This window comes from Lampetra fluviatilis, chromosome 37, assembly GCF_964198595.1.
Source record: "Lampetra fluviatilis chromosome 37, kcLamFluv1.1, whole genome shotgun sequence".
Lineage (NCBI taxonomy): Eukaryota > Metazoa > Chordata > Hyperoartia > Petromyzontiformes > Petromyzontidae > Lampetra > Lampetra fluviatilis.
In genome coordinates this window covers 11,175,418-11,194,836 of record NC_136311.1, presented here as the reverse complement: position 1 = coordinate 11,194,836, position 19,419 = coordinate 11,175,418, and the positions used below count along the sequence as shown (strand labels likewise).

General features: G+C 47.6%; 1 protein-coding gene across 1 annotated transcript in view; it reads right to left on the bottom strand.

Moving 5' to 3' along the window:
* Positions 1 to 19,419, bottom strand: part of LOC144945380 (uncharacterized) — a 96,391-nt gene that overhangs the window by 24,792 nt on the left and 52,180 nt on the right. Inside the window, exon 2 of the mRNA XM_078873876.1 lies at positions 11,374 to 11,641. Within this exon, the coding sequence (XP_078730002.1) occupies positions 11,374 to 11,641 (268 nt within the window). The remainder of the gene's footprint in view (positions 1 to 11,373; positions 11,642 to 19,419) is intronic.

Here is a 19,419-nt window from a genome sequence, read left to right as displayed (position 1 = left end):
GCGGGTCACGGAGTCAAAGATCCCAGCAAGCGACACCCCCCCACTCCCTCCCCCCACCCCCCCACTCCCTCCCCCCACCCCCCCACTCCCCCCACTCCCTCCCTCCCCCCCACCCCCTCCCCCCACTCCCACCCCCCACTCCCCCCACCACTCCCCACCCCCCACTCCCCCCCACTCCCTCCCCCCTAGCCCCCACCCAGACATTGCAAAAAATACAAAGTAGAAAGGTAAAGTTTCCCGTAAAGCCGCGCAGAGGATGTTGGGGCAAGTGCTGCCCGAAAACGGATAAAGATTACACCCCCCCCCGCCCCCCCCGCCCCCCACGTGTTGCCTTCAACTGTCGCCTCGACTGGACGTCTGTGAACAAGAGCTTCGGAGCTTATCGGATTTCTCTACGAAAAATACATGAAATAAAGATTCACGCGCGAGCCGACATACACACATTTGGGTGGGACACACACACACATACACACACACAAGTACACACATACATACACACATATACACACACATACACACACATGCACACACATACACATACGTATACACACATACACACACGCAAGTACACACATACACACACACATACACACATACGTATACACACACACATACACACATACGTATGCACACATACATACACACACACATACACACACATATATATGTGTATAATGCATACACACACACAATGAAAACGCACACGTACACACACATATATATATAAAATACTGCACAGACACACACACGCGCGCATAATGTCCACAGCTACGCGTGTATCATGCACCCATATACGTACACACACACACACGAGTACAACTTGTTCACACACGTGTATCACACACACGTGTATCATGTGCACACACGCGTGTATTATGTGCACACGCGTCTATAATTCGAATAAACAAAAATAAACACGCATACACGTGTATAATAAAACAAAGGCAAAGATCCCCCGTGTAGCCTCTAACAGACTGTTGAGGCAAGTGCTGTTAGCGAGCACCTGTGAAGGCAGGCACGGCACACGAGGGGGTGGGGTGGCCAGCACCACGCCCGGCTGCCTTTGTCTTCCCAGTGGCGATGTTAACTACACACCGCACCAGGTACTCATTTGAGGCTGAGTCGACCTAGGGGAGGCCCAGGACCGGTTCAGATAATCGTCACCGGTGTTGGGCGTAAGCGGGAATCGAATTCGGGTCGCCGGGTTCGTAGCGCACTGACCGCTACACTACCGCTCCACACGTACACACACGCACGTACACACACGTACACACACACACACACGTACACACACACACACACGTACACACACACACACACACGTACACACACACACACACACGTACACACACACGTACACACACACACGTACACACACACACGTACACACACACACGCACACGTATACATACAGACACACGTACACACACACACACACGTACACACACACGTACACACACACACACACGTATACATACAGACACACGTATACATACAGACACACGTACACACACACGTACACACACACACACACGTACACACACACAAACACACACACGTACACACACACGTATACATACAGACACACGTACACACACACGTACACACACACACACACGTACACACACACGTACACACACACAAACACACACACGTACACACACACGTATACATACAGACACACGTGCATACACACACACACACGTACACACACGTACACACAGACACACGCACACACACACACACACACGTACACACACACACGTACACACACGCACACGTACACACAGCCGAGGCGTATACACACCGCACCAGGTACTCATTTAAGGCTGAGTCGACCTAAGGGGAATGCTCAGAAGCACACAAACACACACACACACACACGGGTATACACACACGCATATCGACACTGATATTAATTCAGCTGATATTCTATATAGCCTCGGAAACTCAGCACGTTAGTCAACAACAAGACCGCGTGCCTGTGTGTGTGTGTGTGACATAAATAAGAACACGTAAATAATAGGCGACGTTTCGCGGCCATGGCCCGCCACAGGATAATGACATTCGAATGAAAACCCAACATTTGATATTAAGTGCTGTGTGAAATCCGCAAAGACTGTACACCATATTCTTAGGTTTTTTCCGGTAAAGTCACGTAGGTGAAAAAATTAAAATTAATAAAGTAAAATAAAAATGAAATAAAAAATCACGACGTTTCGGAGGCAACACAAGCTTCCGTCTTCAGGTGGAACCGTAACAGCACGGAAGCTTGTGTTGCCTCCGAAACGTCGTGATTTTTATTTTACTTTTATAAATTTAAAATGTTTCACCTACGTGACTTTACCGAAAAAACCTAAGAATATGAATCCTTGCAGTCACGAAAGCTTCAAATCTAGAACTGTACACCAGTACCTCTCTGGACTCGCTGTGTGCTGGGAGAGGGTAGGTAAGAGAGGCATTGCCCGAAACGTCGCCTATTGTTATTGTTATTAATTACGAAATTTAAAACTAAACTTTATTTTTTTTTTAAACCAGGTCAGGCCCCACAGAGCTACACCAGCTCTTTCTCAGAAGCGATCTGGCCATCAGAAATCATAGCTCAACGAAGTGGCTGATCACGTGAAGATGTAACCAAATACTCTCTAAACGCGTGGTGGTGTTGATTGTAAATGTGGGAGGCAAAACCCGGAGGGCCTAGAGACAAATCCACGCGACCACGGGGAGAGAGAGTGACACGCAAACTCCAAATATACAGCAGCAGCAGCAGCAGGCGTCAGGGTCGGGATCGAACCCACGACCTCCTGCACACCAGGCGAGGTAGTTAACATCTCATAGTCACCGTGATGATGATGAGAGAGAGACACGCAATCTACAAATATACAGCAGCAGGTGTCAGGGTCAGGATCGAACCCACGACCTCCTGTATACCAGGCGAGGTAGTCAACATCTCCTAGCCACCGTGATGATGATGAGAGAGAGACACGCAATCTACAAATATACAGCAGCAGGTGTCAGGGTCGGGATCGAACCCACGACCTCCTGCACACCAGGCGAGGTAGTCAACATCTCCTAGCCACCGTGATGATGATGATGATGTGTAGGCATATAGTATCTACTGACTCTGTAGTAGTTTCTACTGACTCTATTGTATGTAGGGTGATGTGTAGTCATATAGTATCTACTAACTCTATAGTAGTATCTACTGACTCTATTGTATGTAGGGTGATGTGTAGGCATATAGTATCTACTAACTCTATAGTAGTATCTACTGACTCTATTGTATGTAGGGTGATGTGTAGGCATATACACCGAAATTGATGCGTTTTAAAAGCGTGTGACGCCGAAGCCATTAAAAAGCGAGGCAAGCCGCCCCCCTGCGGCTACCTTGCATAGATACAAAGACAAAGATCCACCGGCAAGTGTTCACCGACTGTGGGGCAAGTGCTGCTAGCGAGTAGCAACGCGTGTAGGTGACGATTACCTGAACCGGTCCTGGGACTCCCCTAAGTCGACTCAGCCTCTGATGAGTAACCTGGTGCGATGTGTGGTGAACATCGATACTGGGGAGACAAAGGCGGCCGGGCGTGGTGCTGACCACCCACCCATCGCACACCCCCCCCCTCGTGTGCAGTGCCGGTCTTCATAGGTGCTGCTACTCGCTAGCAGCACTTGCTCCAACTACCTTCAGAGACTATACTGGGGATCTTTGTCTTTGTGTGTGGAGTTGTGATGCTGCGTGATGCAGAGGCTTGAGTGAGGGCCTAATTGAGTGTGTTTGTGTATATGCGTGTGTGTGTGTGTGTTTGTGTGTATGCGTGTGTGTGTGTGTGTTTATGACCCAGCGTGTGTGTTTGTGTCTGTGCGCGTGTGTGTGTGTGTTTCTGTATATGCGTGTGTGTGCTTATGATCCATCTTGTGTGTTTGTGTGTATGCGCGTGTGTGTGTTTGTGTAGATGCGTGTGTGTGCTTATGCGTGTGTGTGTTTGTGTAGATGCGTGTGTGTGCTTATGCGTGTGTGTGTTTGTGTAGATGCGTGTGTGTGCTTATGCGTGTGTATGTTTGTGTAGATGTGTGTGTGAGTTTATGATCCTGGGTGTGTGTTTGTGTGTATATGCGCGTGTGTGTGTTTATGATTCAGGGTGTTTGTGTGTATGGGCGTGTGTGTGTGTTTATTATCCAGGGTGTGTGTGTGTATGCGCGTGTGTGTGTGTTTGTGCGTAGATGCGTGTGTGTTTGTGTATTTGGGCGTGTGTGTGTGTTTATTATCCAGGGTGTGTGTGTGTGTATGCGCGTGTGTGTGTTTGTGTGTAGATGCGTGTGTGTTTGTGTATATATGCGCGTGTGTGTGTGTTTGTGTGTAGATGCGTGTGTGTTTGTGTGTATACGTGTGTGTGTTTATGATCCAGAGTGTGTTTGTGTGGGGAGCGGTGGTGCAGTGGTTAGCCCACTGCGCTACGAACCCGGCCACCCGAATTCGATTCCCGCTCACGGCCAACACCAGTGACGATTATCTGAACCGGTCCTGGGCCTCCCCTGGGTCGACTCAACCTCAAATGCGTACCTGATGCGGTGTGTAGTAAACATCGCCACTGGGGAGAGACAAAGACGGATGGGCGTGGTGCTGGCCCCCCACCCACCCACCCCTCGCGTGCCCTGCCGGCCTTCATCGGCGCTGCTACTCGCTAAAAGCACTTGCCCCGACTTGCTGTGACGGCTAAACGGGTGACCTTTGTCTTTGCACACGTGTGTGTTCAACTTCTTTCGCACCGCACGTAGCCAACTGCGCTAATCGGAGGTGCAGAGCGGGGGGGGACAGCAAACTCGACACCAGTCAGGTCGACTGCCTTGTGTCCCGACCTTGCGTGTGTGTGTCTGTGTGTGTTTCTTTAGCTGTGTGTGTGCGTGTGTGTGTCTGTGTGTGCATGTGTGTGTGTATGCGTGTTCGGCCGGATCGAGGGGGCTAAACGGGCGCGGCACGGGCTAGAGAAGAGATGGAGTGATGTGGTACAGGAGGACGTGGAGCTGAGTGGACTTGCCGATGACTGGTACCAGCGGTGTCAAGATCGGCCTCAGTGGAGGAGGCTCGTGAAGGACGCTACTGGGCAGTTAGAGGCAGTCGCCCTCCAACAACAACGGAGGGCGGAGGAGCGACGCTCACAACAACGAGCGGAGCGCCGGGTGGCTAAAGCACAGCAAGTTGGCACAGTAGGGGGCACAGGTGGTGCATCAGCCAGTCATCTCGGTCATCTCGGTCAGTCGACCCGTGGCACCTGGGTCTGCCCCGTGACCTCCTGCCAGCGGGCGTTCGACACTTCACGTGGCCTCAAGGTGCACATGGCCTGGCACAAGCGTCGTGGTGACGTCACCGCCACTTAGTGGCGAATGGCGGTTGTTGTTGTTGTATGCGTGTGTCTGTGTGTGTTTCTTTAGCTGTATGTGTGCGTGTGTGTGTGTCTGTGTGTGTTTCTTAAGCTGCGTGCGTGTGCGTGTGTGTCTGTGTGTGTTTCTTTAGCTGTGTGTGCGTGTGTGTGTCTGTGTGCGTGTGTGTGTCTGCGTGTGTTTCTTTAGCTGTGTGTGCGTGTGTCTGTGTGTCTGTGTGTGTTTCTTTAGCTGTGTATGCGTGTGTCTGTTTCTTTAGCTGTATGTGTGTGTGTGTCTGTGTGTGTTTTTTTAGCTGTGTGTGCGTGTGTCTGTGTGTCTGTGTGTGTTTCTTTAACTGTGTGTGCGTGTGTGTGTCTGTGTGTGTTTCTTTAGCTTTGTGTGTGTGCGTGTGTCTGTGCGTGTTTCGTTTATATCGTAGTTTAGTGGTAATTAATTGAAGGTGGAGGGGTTACCAGCCCCTCGCACCCGTCCAGAGCCCCCGTTTAGCCACTGTGGTGGTCACAGACGCCATGAGGGGAGAGGGCCAATGGGCATTGGCCCTCCCCCCACAGCACTGCCCACGACAGTGTTGCCCAGAAAATGTTCTTGCTGTTGATGATGATGATGATTGCTTGTGTTGCAATCGAAACGTCGTGAGAATTTTATTATGTTCAACTTCTATTATTTTATTACTTCCCTTCCACGTGATGACTTTACCGAAAGAACCAAGACTATGAATCTCCGCAGTCATGAAAGCTTCAAATCGAAATGTATTCGCGTTGCGTATGTGTGTCATTGTGTGTCAGTGTCTCTTTGTGTGTGGGGAGACAAAGGCGTGTCGACCTTAATAGGTGCTCGCTAACTAGGCACAGCACTTGCCGCGCGCGGTTCGTGGAGGCTACGCGGGGGATCTTTGCCTTTGTGTCTAACAGTGAGGCACAAAGACAAAGATCCCCCGTGTAGCCTTCCAATCGACTCCTGGGGGCAAGTGCTGTCAGCGAGTAGCACCTGTGAAGGCCGGCACGGCACACGAGGGGGGGGGGGGGGGGGGTGGCCTCACCACGCCCGGCCGCCTTTGTCTCCCTAGTGGCGATGTTTACACACCGCACCAGGTACTAATTTGAGGCTGAGTCGACCTAGGGGAGGCCCAGGACCGGTTCAGATAATCGTCACTGGTGGTGTTGGTGATGGTCCGTGAGCGGGCATTGAACTCGGCTTGCTGGGTTCGTAGAGCAGCGTAGCGCTAACCGCTGCACCACCGCTCCCTACACACAAAGACAAAGACCCCCCGTGTAGCCTGAGCAGGCTGTTGGGGCAAGTGCTGTTAGCGAGTAGCAGCGCCCGGCCGCCTTTGTCTCCCTCGCGGCGACTTTTTGAACGCGCACACGCACGCCCACTCTAATTGTCACACGTAGTAGTAGTAGCAATAATTATTTCGCGTCGTGGTGGAAAATGTTCGTAACATAATTAGCGGGAGAATCGCTCCCTCGCCCTCGTTGTCGGTGGTGACTTCACGCGCTCGCATCGCCACCACGGTCATTCCAACCGTAGAGAGCGGGGACCTTGTGTCCGCACGGCTGATGAGACCCAAGCATTGCGAACCCGGTGGGTCCACAGTTTCACCCGCAGTGTGACGAAGCGACGGTTTTGTGTCAATAGATCACTTGCAAGACGGCTGTGAGTGCAGATGGGATGCGTAAACAGTTACATTTATATATGCAGGGTGGCTTAAAAGTCAGGACCTCTATAGGGTTTGATTAATACTAAACTTAGGGGTTGATTTAGATTAATCTTAGGGGTTGATTTAGATTAAACTTAAGGTTTTATTTATATTAAATTTAGGGTTTTATTTATATGAAATTTAGGGTTTTATTTATATGAAACTTAGGGTTTTATTTATATGAAATTTAGGGTTTTATTTATATTAAACTTAGGGTTCAATTTATAATAAACTTAGGATTTGACATATATTAAACTTAGGGTTTTATTTATATGAAACTTAGGGTTTAATTTATATTAAACTTAGGGTTTGATTTATATTAAACTTAGGGTTTAATTTAGATTAAACTTGGGGTTTGATTTATATTAAACTTAGGGTTTAATTTATATTAAACTTGGGGTTTGACTTATATTAAACTTAGGGTTTTATTTATATGAAACTTAGGGTTTAATTTATATTAAACTTAGAGTTCGATTTATATTAAACTAAGGGTTTTATTTAGATTAAACTTAGGGTTTAATTTATATTAAACTCAGGGTTTGATTTATACTAAACTCAGGGTTTTATTTATATTAAACTTAGGGTTTAATTTATATTAAACTTAGTGTTTGATTTATTTTAAACTTAGGGTTTGATTTATATTAAACTTAGGGTTTGATTTATATTAAACTTAGGGTTTCATTTATATTAAACTTAGGGTTTGATTTATATTAAACTAAAGCTATTTTTTAATTTGACCAGGTAAGGCCCAATTGAGCTAACTTTCTAGCCGTTTTTCCCTCAACGCGTGACAATTTATAGCAGAAGCTAAATCACTATGAACGCGTGGTGGTGGTGGTGGTGGTGACGTTGATTCTGAATGTGGAGGGGGGAAAACCCGGAGGACCCGGAGAAAAGTCCACGCGACCACGGGGAGAGAGAGACACGCAGACTCCAAACATACAGCAGCAGCAGGCGTCAGGGTCGGGATCGAACCCACGACCTCCTGCACACCAGGCGAGGTAGTTAACATCTCCTAGCCACCGTGATGATGATGAGAGAGAGAGACACACGCAAACTCCAAACATACAGCAGCAGCAGGCGTCAGGGTCGGGATCGAACCCACGACCTCCTGCGTACCAGGCGAGGTAGTTAACATCTCCTAGCCACCGTGTGTATATCTATATTATTGCATTCATAATAAAGATCTAACCCAAAAACCGTTCTTAGGAATAATATTGGCCGCGAAAGCCTACGCGTTAAACTATATTATTGTACGCGAACAAATCACACGGCGTTCTTTAATTAATTTCAACAAATGTTTTCAAACTGGATGATGCACGAATTATCTTTTGAAACGATCTGTATGGCTGTTTGTTTTTGTTTAAAGACTTCGTGCTGCGTGTCACCTTTGAACAACCATCAACGACGTTTTTCCATCTCACTCCACTCTTGCTGTCGGCTTTCAAGGTGTGTACACAAGCAAAACAACACGGTGACCCCCCCCCCCCCCCCGATGCAAGAGAGAATAGACTTCAAGACTGAGCATTACGACGATAGGTTCAATATTAAACGACATTGTTGCAATGGCGGCGTTCACAAATACTAAAAGAACGAACCCCCCAATGTGTCCAGAACCTTTGCGCCCCCCCCCCCCCCCCTAATGAAGGCGTCACGTCCAGGGAACACGCGAGGCAGACTCGCCAACGGCACTTGCCCCGACAGTTTGTTATAAGGCTGTACGGGGGACCTTTGCCTTTGTTTGTGTGTGTCGGGGTCTGTGGGGAGCGGTGGTGCAGCGGTTAGCGCGACGCCGCTGCTACGAACCTGGAGACCCGAGTTCGATTCCCGCTCACGGTCAACACCACCGGTGACGATTATCTGAACCGGGTCTCCCATAGGTCGACTCAGCCTCAAGTGGGTACGTGCTGCGGTGTGTAAACATCGCTACTTGGGGAGACAAAGGCGGCCGGGCGTGGTGCTGGCCAGTTGTGTGTGTACACTACCACCACGCGCGCGCCGTCTCGATGCGCGTGTGGACTTTGCTGTGTGTACTGTGTGTGTGTACCGTGTGTGTGTACTGTGTGTGTACTGTGTGTGTGAACTGTGTGTGTGTCGTGTGTGTGTACTGTGTGTGTCGTGTGTGTGTACTGTGTGTGTACTGTGTGTGTGTACTGTGTGTGTGCCGTGTGTACTGTGTGTGTGTACTGTGTGTACTGTATGTGTGTGTACTGTGTGTGTACTGTGTGTACTGTATGTGTGTGTACTGTGTGTGTGTACTGTGTGTCCTGTGTGTGTACTGTGTGTGTCCTGTGTGTGTACTGTGTGTGTACTGTGTGTGTACTGTGTGTACTGATGATGATGAGGATGATGATCTTGATGATGATGATGAGAATGATGATGATGACACGACGGTTAGCGCAGCAGTCGATTAGAGGGGGGGGGGGGGTCAGGGCACGAGGCGTGTTTGTGGCAAGGAGTTATGTTTAGGGTTGGGGGGGGGTATCATTAGGGTTTAGGATTAGAGGGACTGTGTGTGTGTGTGTACGCTTAAATGGATCTGGGTGGGAATTAGCTTTGGTCAGGTCTGCGGTGAGCGCGAAGCATCATCGTGAGAGCGGAGATTAGAGTGATTGCGGGGAAGTGCGGGGTTGGATACTCAGCTTTTGGCGAGATGGTAGGGTAAAGGTTTAAGATTACACAATTGGGGTTGATGATGGTCACGCAGCTTGGGAATAGCGTTTGGGATTTCGGGGTGTGTGTTATAGAGTTAAGAATTATGATAGGGGCTGTAGGATTATGGTGACGATCGCAAATGACGTGTTGACTACCGTCATACCAGCCGTGCCATCCAACCCGTGATGTGCTGCCCTCGACAATAGACAAAAGTGCAGACACCACATCGTCATCGTGCCGTCAAACCCACAATGGTCTCTATCGTGTCGCGGACCTCAGACCCACGTCTTATCGGCGTCGCAGTGACGAGATGTTGACTACCTCGCCTGGTTTGCAGGAGGTCGTGGGTTCGATCCCGACCCTGACGCCTGCTGCTGCTGTATATTTGGAGTTTGCCTCTCTCTCTCTCATCATCATGATCACGGTGGCTAGGAGATGTTGACTACCTCGCCTGGTGTGCAGGAGGTCGTGGGTTAGATCCCGACCTTGACGCCTGCTGCTGTATATTTGGAGTTTGCGTCTCTCTCTCTCATCATCACGGTGGTTAGGAGATATTAACTACCTCGCCTGGTGTGCAGGAGGCCGTGGGTTCGATCCCGACCCTGACGACGCCTGCTGCTGTATATTTGAAGTTTGCGTGTCTCTCTCTCTCCCGCTGTGGTTGCGTGGATTTTTCTCCGGGGTCCACCGGTTTCTTTCCCTCCCACATTTAGAATCAACATCGCCACGCGTTTAGAGTCATATTGCTGCTGCTATAAATCCCAACGCGACACGATGATAAGCCGCTTCGTTGAGCTATCAGAGGGAATCCTCTACTTACGAACGAGTTAAGTTACAGAGGTCTGTGTTCATAAGTCGATTTGTTCGTAAGTCCAACTTTACTCCCGCCGATTCCAAACGTGTTGTACGGCGTGTACACTAAACACGGGGAATGGAATACAAGTTGTATAATGTGCTGCAGATGCAGATGCTACTGGTTCTTCACGTTCTGCAGATGTAGATACCATCACCGCCAACTATTGCGTGGTGGTTGAACTTACAACTCACGGTCCGACAAGGCGAATGGACAAACGGACAGGTTTGTTCGTATCTCTGACAGCTGACAGGACTTAATATTAATAATACATTAAAAAAATAATGTAAAACAGCGACGAAGCAAATAGGAATCAAGACGGCTGACGGGACGTTGACCCGGCAGGTGATGCTGCTATAAATGTCCACGTGATGACGACGATGACGATGCGCCGCACTTTGCTGAGCTTTCATTCGTGATTGGCAGGTCGCTTCTGACGAAACAAGATGAACGAAGCTCAGTGCGGCCTCGTACTCGGAAAAAGTAAAAAAAACGAGTTTAACATAAATATAATAACCCTATGTGTCCTGACTTTTGGGCCACCCATCAGCCACCACAAAGGACCGTGAGATATATTTTTAAAAGGGTAAACAAAAAGTGTTTATAGTTCATCCGAATCTCTCGCGTTCTCAAGCCGGTCAAACAAAAAAAACTAAATAAAAAAATAAAAAATAAAAAAACACAAAATTTACAAAACCGCTCGCGAGTGAATTCATAAGCGGTGCGCGCCCCCCCCCCCCTCCTCCGCCCCCCATTCGACGTCGCCGCTGGGGCCACTCACGTATCCGTGCTTGTCCGACAGATTGTTGGTGAGCTTCAGCTTGTGGAAGGTCACCGCCTTGCCCATCCAGTGCTCGCCGGGTGCCGGCGAGTCCGGGTGGATGTAGAGACGGCGCGGCAACTCGGGGTCGGCCTTGCCCGCCACCATCCAGCGGGAGTTGTGAAACTTGTAGCGGCACTCGTCGGCCGCCACGATGTCCAGCAGCAGGATGTACTTGGCCTTCTTGTCCAGGCCCGACACGCGCACCTTGAAAGCCGGGAACATTCGCCTGCAGAGGGGGCGGCGGTGGCACGGGGGGGGGGGGGGGGTGGAGGAGATCAATCGATGAACTACAAATATTAATTTCCTACGCATTTCACAAGTAGTACTAATCACATATCTGCATTTCCCATAAATATGCTAAATTCCTCTTGATATGCAAATTATTTTGTCAAGGCGCCCTCCCCCCCCCTTCCAACCCAGCTTAAATATACGCTCCAAGCGTGGTGGTGTTTCATTCAGACGCTGTCTTCCCGACAGACCTGGTCTTCACCTGAGGACGGCTGCTTGCGTTGTGGCCGAAACGTCGTGAGAATTATTTAATTATGTTTTATTTTTATTATTTTATTACTTCCCTTCTACGTGACTTTACCGAAAGAACCAAGAAGATAGAAATATTAACCACGACTCTGTTTCTATAGAGCGCGCGTCGTGCCGAGGGATGCCATTCAAAGTGCCGTGCGGATTTTAAAAGATACAAAGACATTTGCCAGAAGACGAAATCGCGAATGGAATAAAAGGAATGTCCACACGAAACAAAATTGCGTTCTAATAAATCGCAGTGGCTGGTTCGTGCTGTTACGAATACTGAACGACGTTGACTTATCAACAACACAAATACGTAAATAAATATATAAATACCCCCCCCCTCTCGCTCGCCCCTCCCCTGTCATAGGAACGTGGACAATAAATCCACTGCTGGATGAGGAGCTCTCCACGCGGTGTGGGTCGCAGGATGGGCGTGGAGGGGGTGAGTGGTGAGGAGTCATGTGACCACCGCGCTGGTCAATGCGGTAAACGCGGAGATACAAAGAGGGAGAGGCAGGGAAGATACTCTCTGTGTGTGCTGGGAGAAGGTAGGTAAGGGGGAGGGGCATTGCCCGAAACGTCGCCTGTTATTGTTGTTGTTGTTGTTGTTATTTACTCAACTAAAACTGAACCATTTATTTTTTATTTTACCAGGTAAGGCCCCTCCGCTGAGATTCGTAGCTGTGTTTGTTTCAGAAGCGACCTGGCCACAATTGACAGCTTGACGAGGCGAATGTCTGTACGTGTGCGTGCACTGCGTGTTGTTGAACTTCTTTCACATCGTACGTAGCCACAGCGGCTCATCATCGTCGTCGTCGTCATCACCGCCACGTGGGAATTTCTAGCATCAGCCAAATCCTCTGAACGCGTGGTGATGTTGCTTAGACATGTTGGAAGGGACAAAAACTCGCGCGACCACGGGGAGAGACGCAGACTCCAAATGTGCAGCAGCAGGCGTCGGGGTCGGGATCGGACCCACGACCTCCTGCGCACCAGGCGAGGTAGTCAACATCTCCTAACCACCGTGATGATGATGATGATGATGAGAGAGAGACACGCAAACTACAAATATACAGCAGCAGGCGTCGGGGTCGGGATCGAACCCACGACCTCCTGCACACCAGGCGAGGTAGTCAACATCTCCTCGCCACCGTGATGATGAGAGAGAGACACGCAAACTCCAAATAAACAGCAGCAGGCGTCAGGGTCGGGATCGAACCCACGACCTCCTGCACACCAGGCGAGGCATCTTGCCGCACGCGCAGTTTTGTGGTGGAGTCATTTATCCTCTTCCATCTATGCTGGACATATCCACAACTAAGAATTATAAATGAATGTTAACTGGTGTCCACATGATTGCTATCCGAGCTATATCGAGTCATCACGTAACGTTGGGTCGATCATTCTCCCTGAGTAGACACTTAGAGCGAGACAGAGAGAGACAGAGAGAGAGAGACACAGAGAGAGAGAGAGACAGATGTTGTGAGAGGCAGGAAAAGGAGGAGGAGGACACGTGAATGATTCATGCGATCGGAAGTTAAACTGTGCACGGGATGTAGATATCTCAGCGGCCAGAGCGTGCCGTGAGTGGCAGCAACAGCCTCGATATGGATCTAACCCGGTGTTTGATCAAAGTCACACGCTAATAATACTAAAATACAAGCACACGGGTATTAATAAATCATTAACGATATACTATAATATACAGGACATAGTAGAGATATACAGTATACAGACAGTATGTAGACACACAATGCAGTAATACCCAGATTTACGTCTCCGTTGTACGTCGTTTCGCAGATACGTCGTCACGTGATCATGAACCACCACCGCGACTCCTCGATCTGCCGTCGCCTCCAACCCGCACACTCGCGTCGCTGGCAGCATTGTGCGTCCTGTCTCATTATCCGTCGCCTCTCACTCTCCACCACCACCTCCACCACCACCTCCACCACCATCTCCACTACCACCGCTACCTCCACCACCACCTCCACCACAACCTCCAACACCACCTCCACCACCACCACCTCCACCACCACCACTACCACCACCTCCACCATCACCACCTCCACCACCACCTCTACCACCACCACCTCCAACACCACCTCCACCACCACCTCCACCACCACCACTACCACCACCTCCACCATCACCACCAGCACCTCCACCACCTCCACCACCTCCACCACCACAACCACCACCACCACCTCCACCACCACCTCCACCACCACCACCTCCACCATCACCTCCACCACCACCTCCACCACCACCACCTCCACCACCAACACCTCCACCACCACCATCTCCACCACCACCACCACCTCCACCACCACCTCCACCACCACCACCACCACTACCACCACCACCACCTCCACCACCTCCACCACCACCACCTCCAACACCACCACCTCCACCACCACTACCACCGCTACCTTCACCACCACCACCTCCACCACCTCCACCACCACCTCCACCACCACCACCACCTCCACCACCACCACACAGATTCGCGTCGTTTTGAAATGCGTCGTTAGCACCTCAACTAGGAACACATCCACGGCGTCAACGGGCATCACCACCCCGTGCCGCTACTGGACATCTTTGTTAAAAAAGAGCTTCATAGCTCATCGGATTCCTCCTGTAGTATAAATACATATTCTGAGTCTGATGATAATCACATGAAGAGGTTCTCATGCAGAGCTTAAACAAACGTATATCAAACGACACAGTAGTGGGTAATAACATTCGTCGTGTGCGTGTGCGTGTGGTCTCAAAGGCTAAATATATAATAGAAGACGTTTCAGGCAATGAGCCTTCTGCATCGCACAACTCGAGGCTGAACTTCTTTCGCACCGTACGTAGCCAACCGTGGCTCATCGGAGGTGCGGGGGCGTACAACAATCTAAACGCTTTCTAGATTTGAAGCTTTCGTGACTGCAAGGATTCATATTCCTAGGTTTTTTTTCGGTAAAGTCACGTAGGTAAAAAAAAATTTAATTAATAAAAGTAAAATTAAAATAAATTTAAAATCACGACGTTTCGGAGGCTTGTGTTGCCTCCGAAACGTCGTGATTTTTATTTTATTTTTTATTTTACTTTTATTAATTTTAATCTTTTACCTACGTGACTTTACCGAAAAAAACCTAAGCATATGAATCTAAACGCACACAGCAGCGTAAGAACAGGCCTCTCTATTCACGTGCTATGACGAAGGACCATCACCTGAAACGTCGCCTATTTTATATCGCTAAAGACACGGCGGTGGTGTTGTTGTTGACGACACTGAGCGTGTTGGGTTGTTGTTGTTGTTGTTGTTGTTTGTGCGCCACTTCCAACGCAACAACAACAACAGCGTAATGCGACGTCTCGCATTTGGACACCCATTTTTAAGTGTGTATATATATACACACTAAGGCAAAGATCCCCCGTATAGCCTCAACAGACTGACGGGGCAAGTGCTGTTTGCGAGTAGCAGCACCTATGGCACACACGAGGGATTTGGTGGCCAGCATCACGCCCGGCCGCCTTTGTCTCCCAAGTGGCGATGATTGCACGGAACTCATTTGACGCTACCGCTCCCCACATATGTAATATATATACACACAAAGACAAAGATCCCCTGTATAGCCTCAACAGACTGTTGGGGCAAGTGCTGTTCGCGAGCACTTATGAAGGCCGGCACGGCACACGCGGGGGTGGGGGGCCAGCACCACGCCCGGCCGCCTTTGTCTCCCCAATATTCTTACGTACCAGCTACTCATTTGAGACTGAGTCGACCTAGGGGAGGCCCAAGACCGGTTCAGATAATCGTCACTGGTGTTGGTGGCCGTGAGCGGGAATCGAACTCGAGTCGCCGGGTTCGTAGCGCAGCGTAGCGCTAACCGCTGCACCACCGCTCCAAAGACCAAGACCAACGCTACCCCCGTGTAGCCTTGAACACAATCGCGTCACATCGAGAGAGAGAGAGAGATTACATTAAAGTTTGATTCACGCGATTTCTAGACAAGCGGACGTTCGGGAAACGCGTCCCGTACGCGTTTGTACGCTCCAGGCTGAAGTGGCGTTATTTGAATATTTTCTACGAAATGTTCCACAATCCAGATAGATCGATCGACAATGGTGCTGTATAAAATTTGCAATTGGTATGTACTGTATCAATAAATACATGAGATGTGTGTGTATATATATACATTTCGTCGTGTCTACGTTTGTGAAATAATTCTAATGTTAAACAAAAAATCATTAAAATCTGAATAAACTATATATATTACGCATGCGGGAGGAGATATTTTGAGACGGTTAATTGCCGAGTAATTATAGTAAATCAGAGTAAACCGGTGGGCTAAAGAAGTCAATTAATTTGCCCTTTGAAAACGTGACACATTTTTTACTGTTTGGCCGTGTCGGGTGGTGGAGGGTTACGACACATTTATAAATAACGCGATCCGACCCAGAAACCTATATTATGCATAGTAAATCATAGTAAATCGTAGTAAAATTAGCTAACGGGCAACTCGGAGTCTTGAGCAGACGAAATCCCGCACGCTGCAGCACGCGTGCGGTGAGAGACCCATCGTGAACGTTGACCGACGTCAAACACGAACTTTGCACAACTCGATTTAAAGCTTCTTTCGTGACTGCAGGGATTCATCTTCTTGGTTCTTTCGGTAAAGTCACGTAGAAGGGAAGTAATAAAATAATAAAAATAAAACATAATAAAATAATTTCGATTTAAAGCTTTCGTGACTGCAGGGATTCATCTTCTTGGTTCTTTCGGTAAAGTCACGTAGAAGGGAAGTACTACAATAATAAAAATAAAACATAATAAAATATTTTATTTTTATCATTTTATCACTTCCCTTCTGCGTGACTTTATCGAAGGAACCGAGAAGATTTTCACAACTCATTAGTTATTTCTGTTAAAGTCACCGAAAGCATCATTTGGTGGGGTTTCCTAAAGCCACGGAAGCTTCACATCGAGACTGGCGATGCACACCGTCGAGAAGGCCTCAAGGGAGCTGACGTTTGGCACAAAGTGGAGTGGACGCTTTTAATTAGTAAGCACTTTTGACGAAAAATGAAATGTGCATATTGGTGGCGTGCAACGCGAATCACGCGACCGCTACTCAATGTGATCCCCTCTCACGTTGTGTGTATGTACGTTGCATGTATGTTGTATGTTGTCTGCATGTTGTATGTTTGTATGTATGTTGTATGTGTTTATATTGTATGTATGTTTTTATATTGTACGTATATTGTATGTTTGTATGTATTTTGTATGTTGTATGCATGTTGTATGTTTGTATGTATTTTGTATGTTGTATGTATATTGTATGTATGATTGTATATTGTATGTATGTTGTATGCATTTAGTATGTAGTAGTGTAGTGTATTGTAGTGTATACGAGTGTAGTGTATAGTAGTTTATGGTAGTTTGTAGTGTATAGTGTAGTGCAGAGTGTAGTGTATAGTAGTAAAGTGGTGTAGTGTATAGTAGTGTATAATAGTGTAGTGTATAGTAGTGTAGTGTATAGTGGTGTAGTGTATAGTAGTGTATAATAGTGTAGTGTATAGTGGTGTAGTGTATAGTGGTGTAGTGTATAGTAGTGTATAGTAGTGTAGTGTATAGTGGTGTAGTGTATAGTAGTGTATAATAGTGTAGTGTATAGTAGTGTAGTGTATAGTGGTGTAGTGTATAGTAGTGTATAGTAGTGTAGTGTATAGTGGTGTAGTGTATAGTAGTGTATAATAGTGTAGTGTATAGTAGTGTAGTGTATAGTAGTGTAGTGTATAGCGGTGTAGTGTATAATGTAGTGTATAGTAGTGTAGTTTATAGTAGTGTAGTATAGTGTAGTGTATAGTAGTGTAGTGTATAGTAGTGTAGTGTATAGTGCATAGTAGTGTAGTGTATAGTGTAGTGTATAGGAGTGTGTAGTGTATAGTGTAGTGCAGAGTGTAGTGTGTAGTGTATAATAGTGTAGTGTATAGTGGTGTAGTGTATAATAGTGTAGTGTATAGTGTAGTGCAGAGTGTAGTGTATAGTAGTGTATAGTAGTGTAGTGTATAGTAGTGTAGTGTATAGTGCATAGTAGTGTAGTGTATAGTGTAGTGTATAGGAGTGTGTAGTGTATAGTGTAGTGCAGAGTGTAGTGTGTAGTGCATCGTAGTGTAATGCATCCATGTCGAACTTCTTTCGCACCGTACGTAGCCAACCGTGCTAATGCGGGCGGGAATGTCCTAGCCGTGGCGAGAGAGAGAACTCTCCAATGTTGCCGAGCATGGGCGTAGTAGTGTATAGTAGTGTAGTGTGTAGTGTAGTGTGTAGTGTATAGTAGTGTAGTGTGTAGTGTAGTGTGTAGTGTATAGTAGTGTAGTGTGTAGTGTAGTGTGTAGTGTATAGCAGTGCAGTGTGTAGTGTGTAGTGTATACGAGTGTAGTGTATAGTAGTTTATGGTAGTTTGTAGTGTATAGTGTAGTGCAGAGTGTAGTGTATAGTAGTAAAGTGGTGTAGTGTATAGTAGTGTATAATAGTGTAGTGTATAGTAGTGTAGTGTATAGTGGTGTAGTGTATAGTAGTGTATAATAGTGTAGTGTATAGTGGTGTAGTGTATAGTGGTGTAGTGTATAGTAGTGTATAGTAGTGTAGTGTATAGTGGTGTAGTGTATAGTAGTGTATAATAGTGTAGTGTATAGTAGTGTAGTGTATAGTGGTGTAGTGTATAGTAGTGTATAATAGTGTAGTGTATAGTAGTGTAGTGTATAGTAGTGTAGTGTATAGTGCATAGTAGTGTAGTGTATAGTAGTGTAGTGTATAGTAGTGTATAATAGTGTAGTGTATAGTAGTGTAGTGTATAGTAGTGTAGTGTATAGCGGTGTAGTGTATAATGTAGTGTATAGTAGTGTAGTTTATAGTAGTGTAGTATAGTGTAGTGTATAGTAGTGTAGTGTATAGTAGTGTAGTGTATAGTGCATAGTAGTGTAGTGTATAGTGTAGTGTATAGGAGTGTGTAGTGTATAGTGTAGTGCAGAGTGTAGTGTGTAGTGTATAATAGTGTAGTGTATAGTGGTGTAGTGTATAATAGTGTAGTGTATAGTGTAGTGCAGAGTGTAGTGTATAGTAGTGTATAGTAGTGTAGTGTATAGTAGTGTAGTGTATAGTGCATAGTAGTGTAGTGTATAGTGTAGTGTATAGGAGTGTGTAGTGTATAGTGTAGTGCAGAGTGTAGTGTGTAGTGCATCGTAGTGTAATGCATCCATGTCGAACTTCTTTCGCACCGTACGTAGCCAACCGTGCTAATGCGGGCGGGAATGTCCTAGCCGTGGCGAGAGAGAGAACTCTCCAATGTTGCCGAGCATGGGCGTCTACTTAGTTTAAAGGCATCGAGAAAAACAAAGATCCCCCGTGTAGCCTGCAACAGACTGTCGGGGCAAGTGCTGTTAGCGAGCAGCGAAGGGCGGCACTGTGGCAGACGAGGGGTT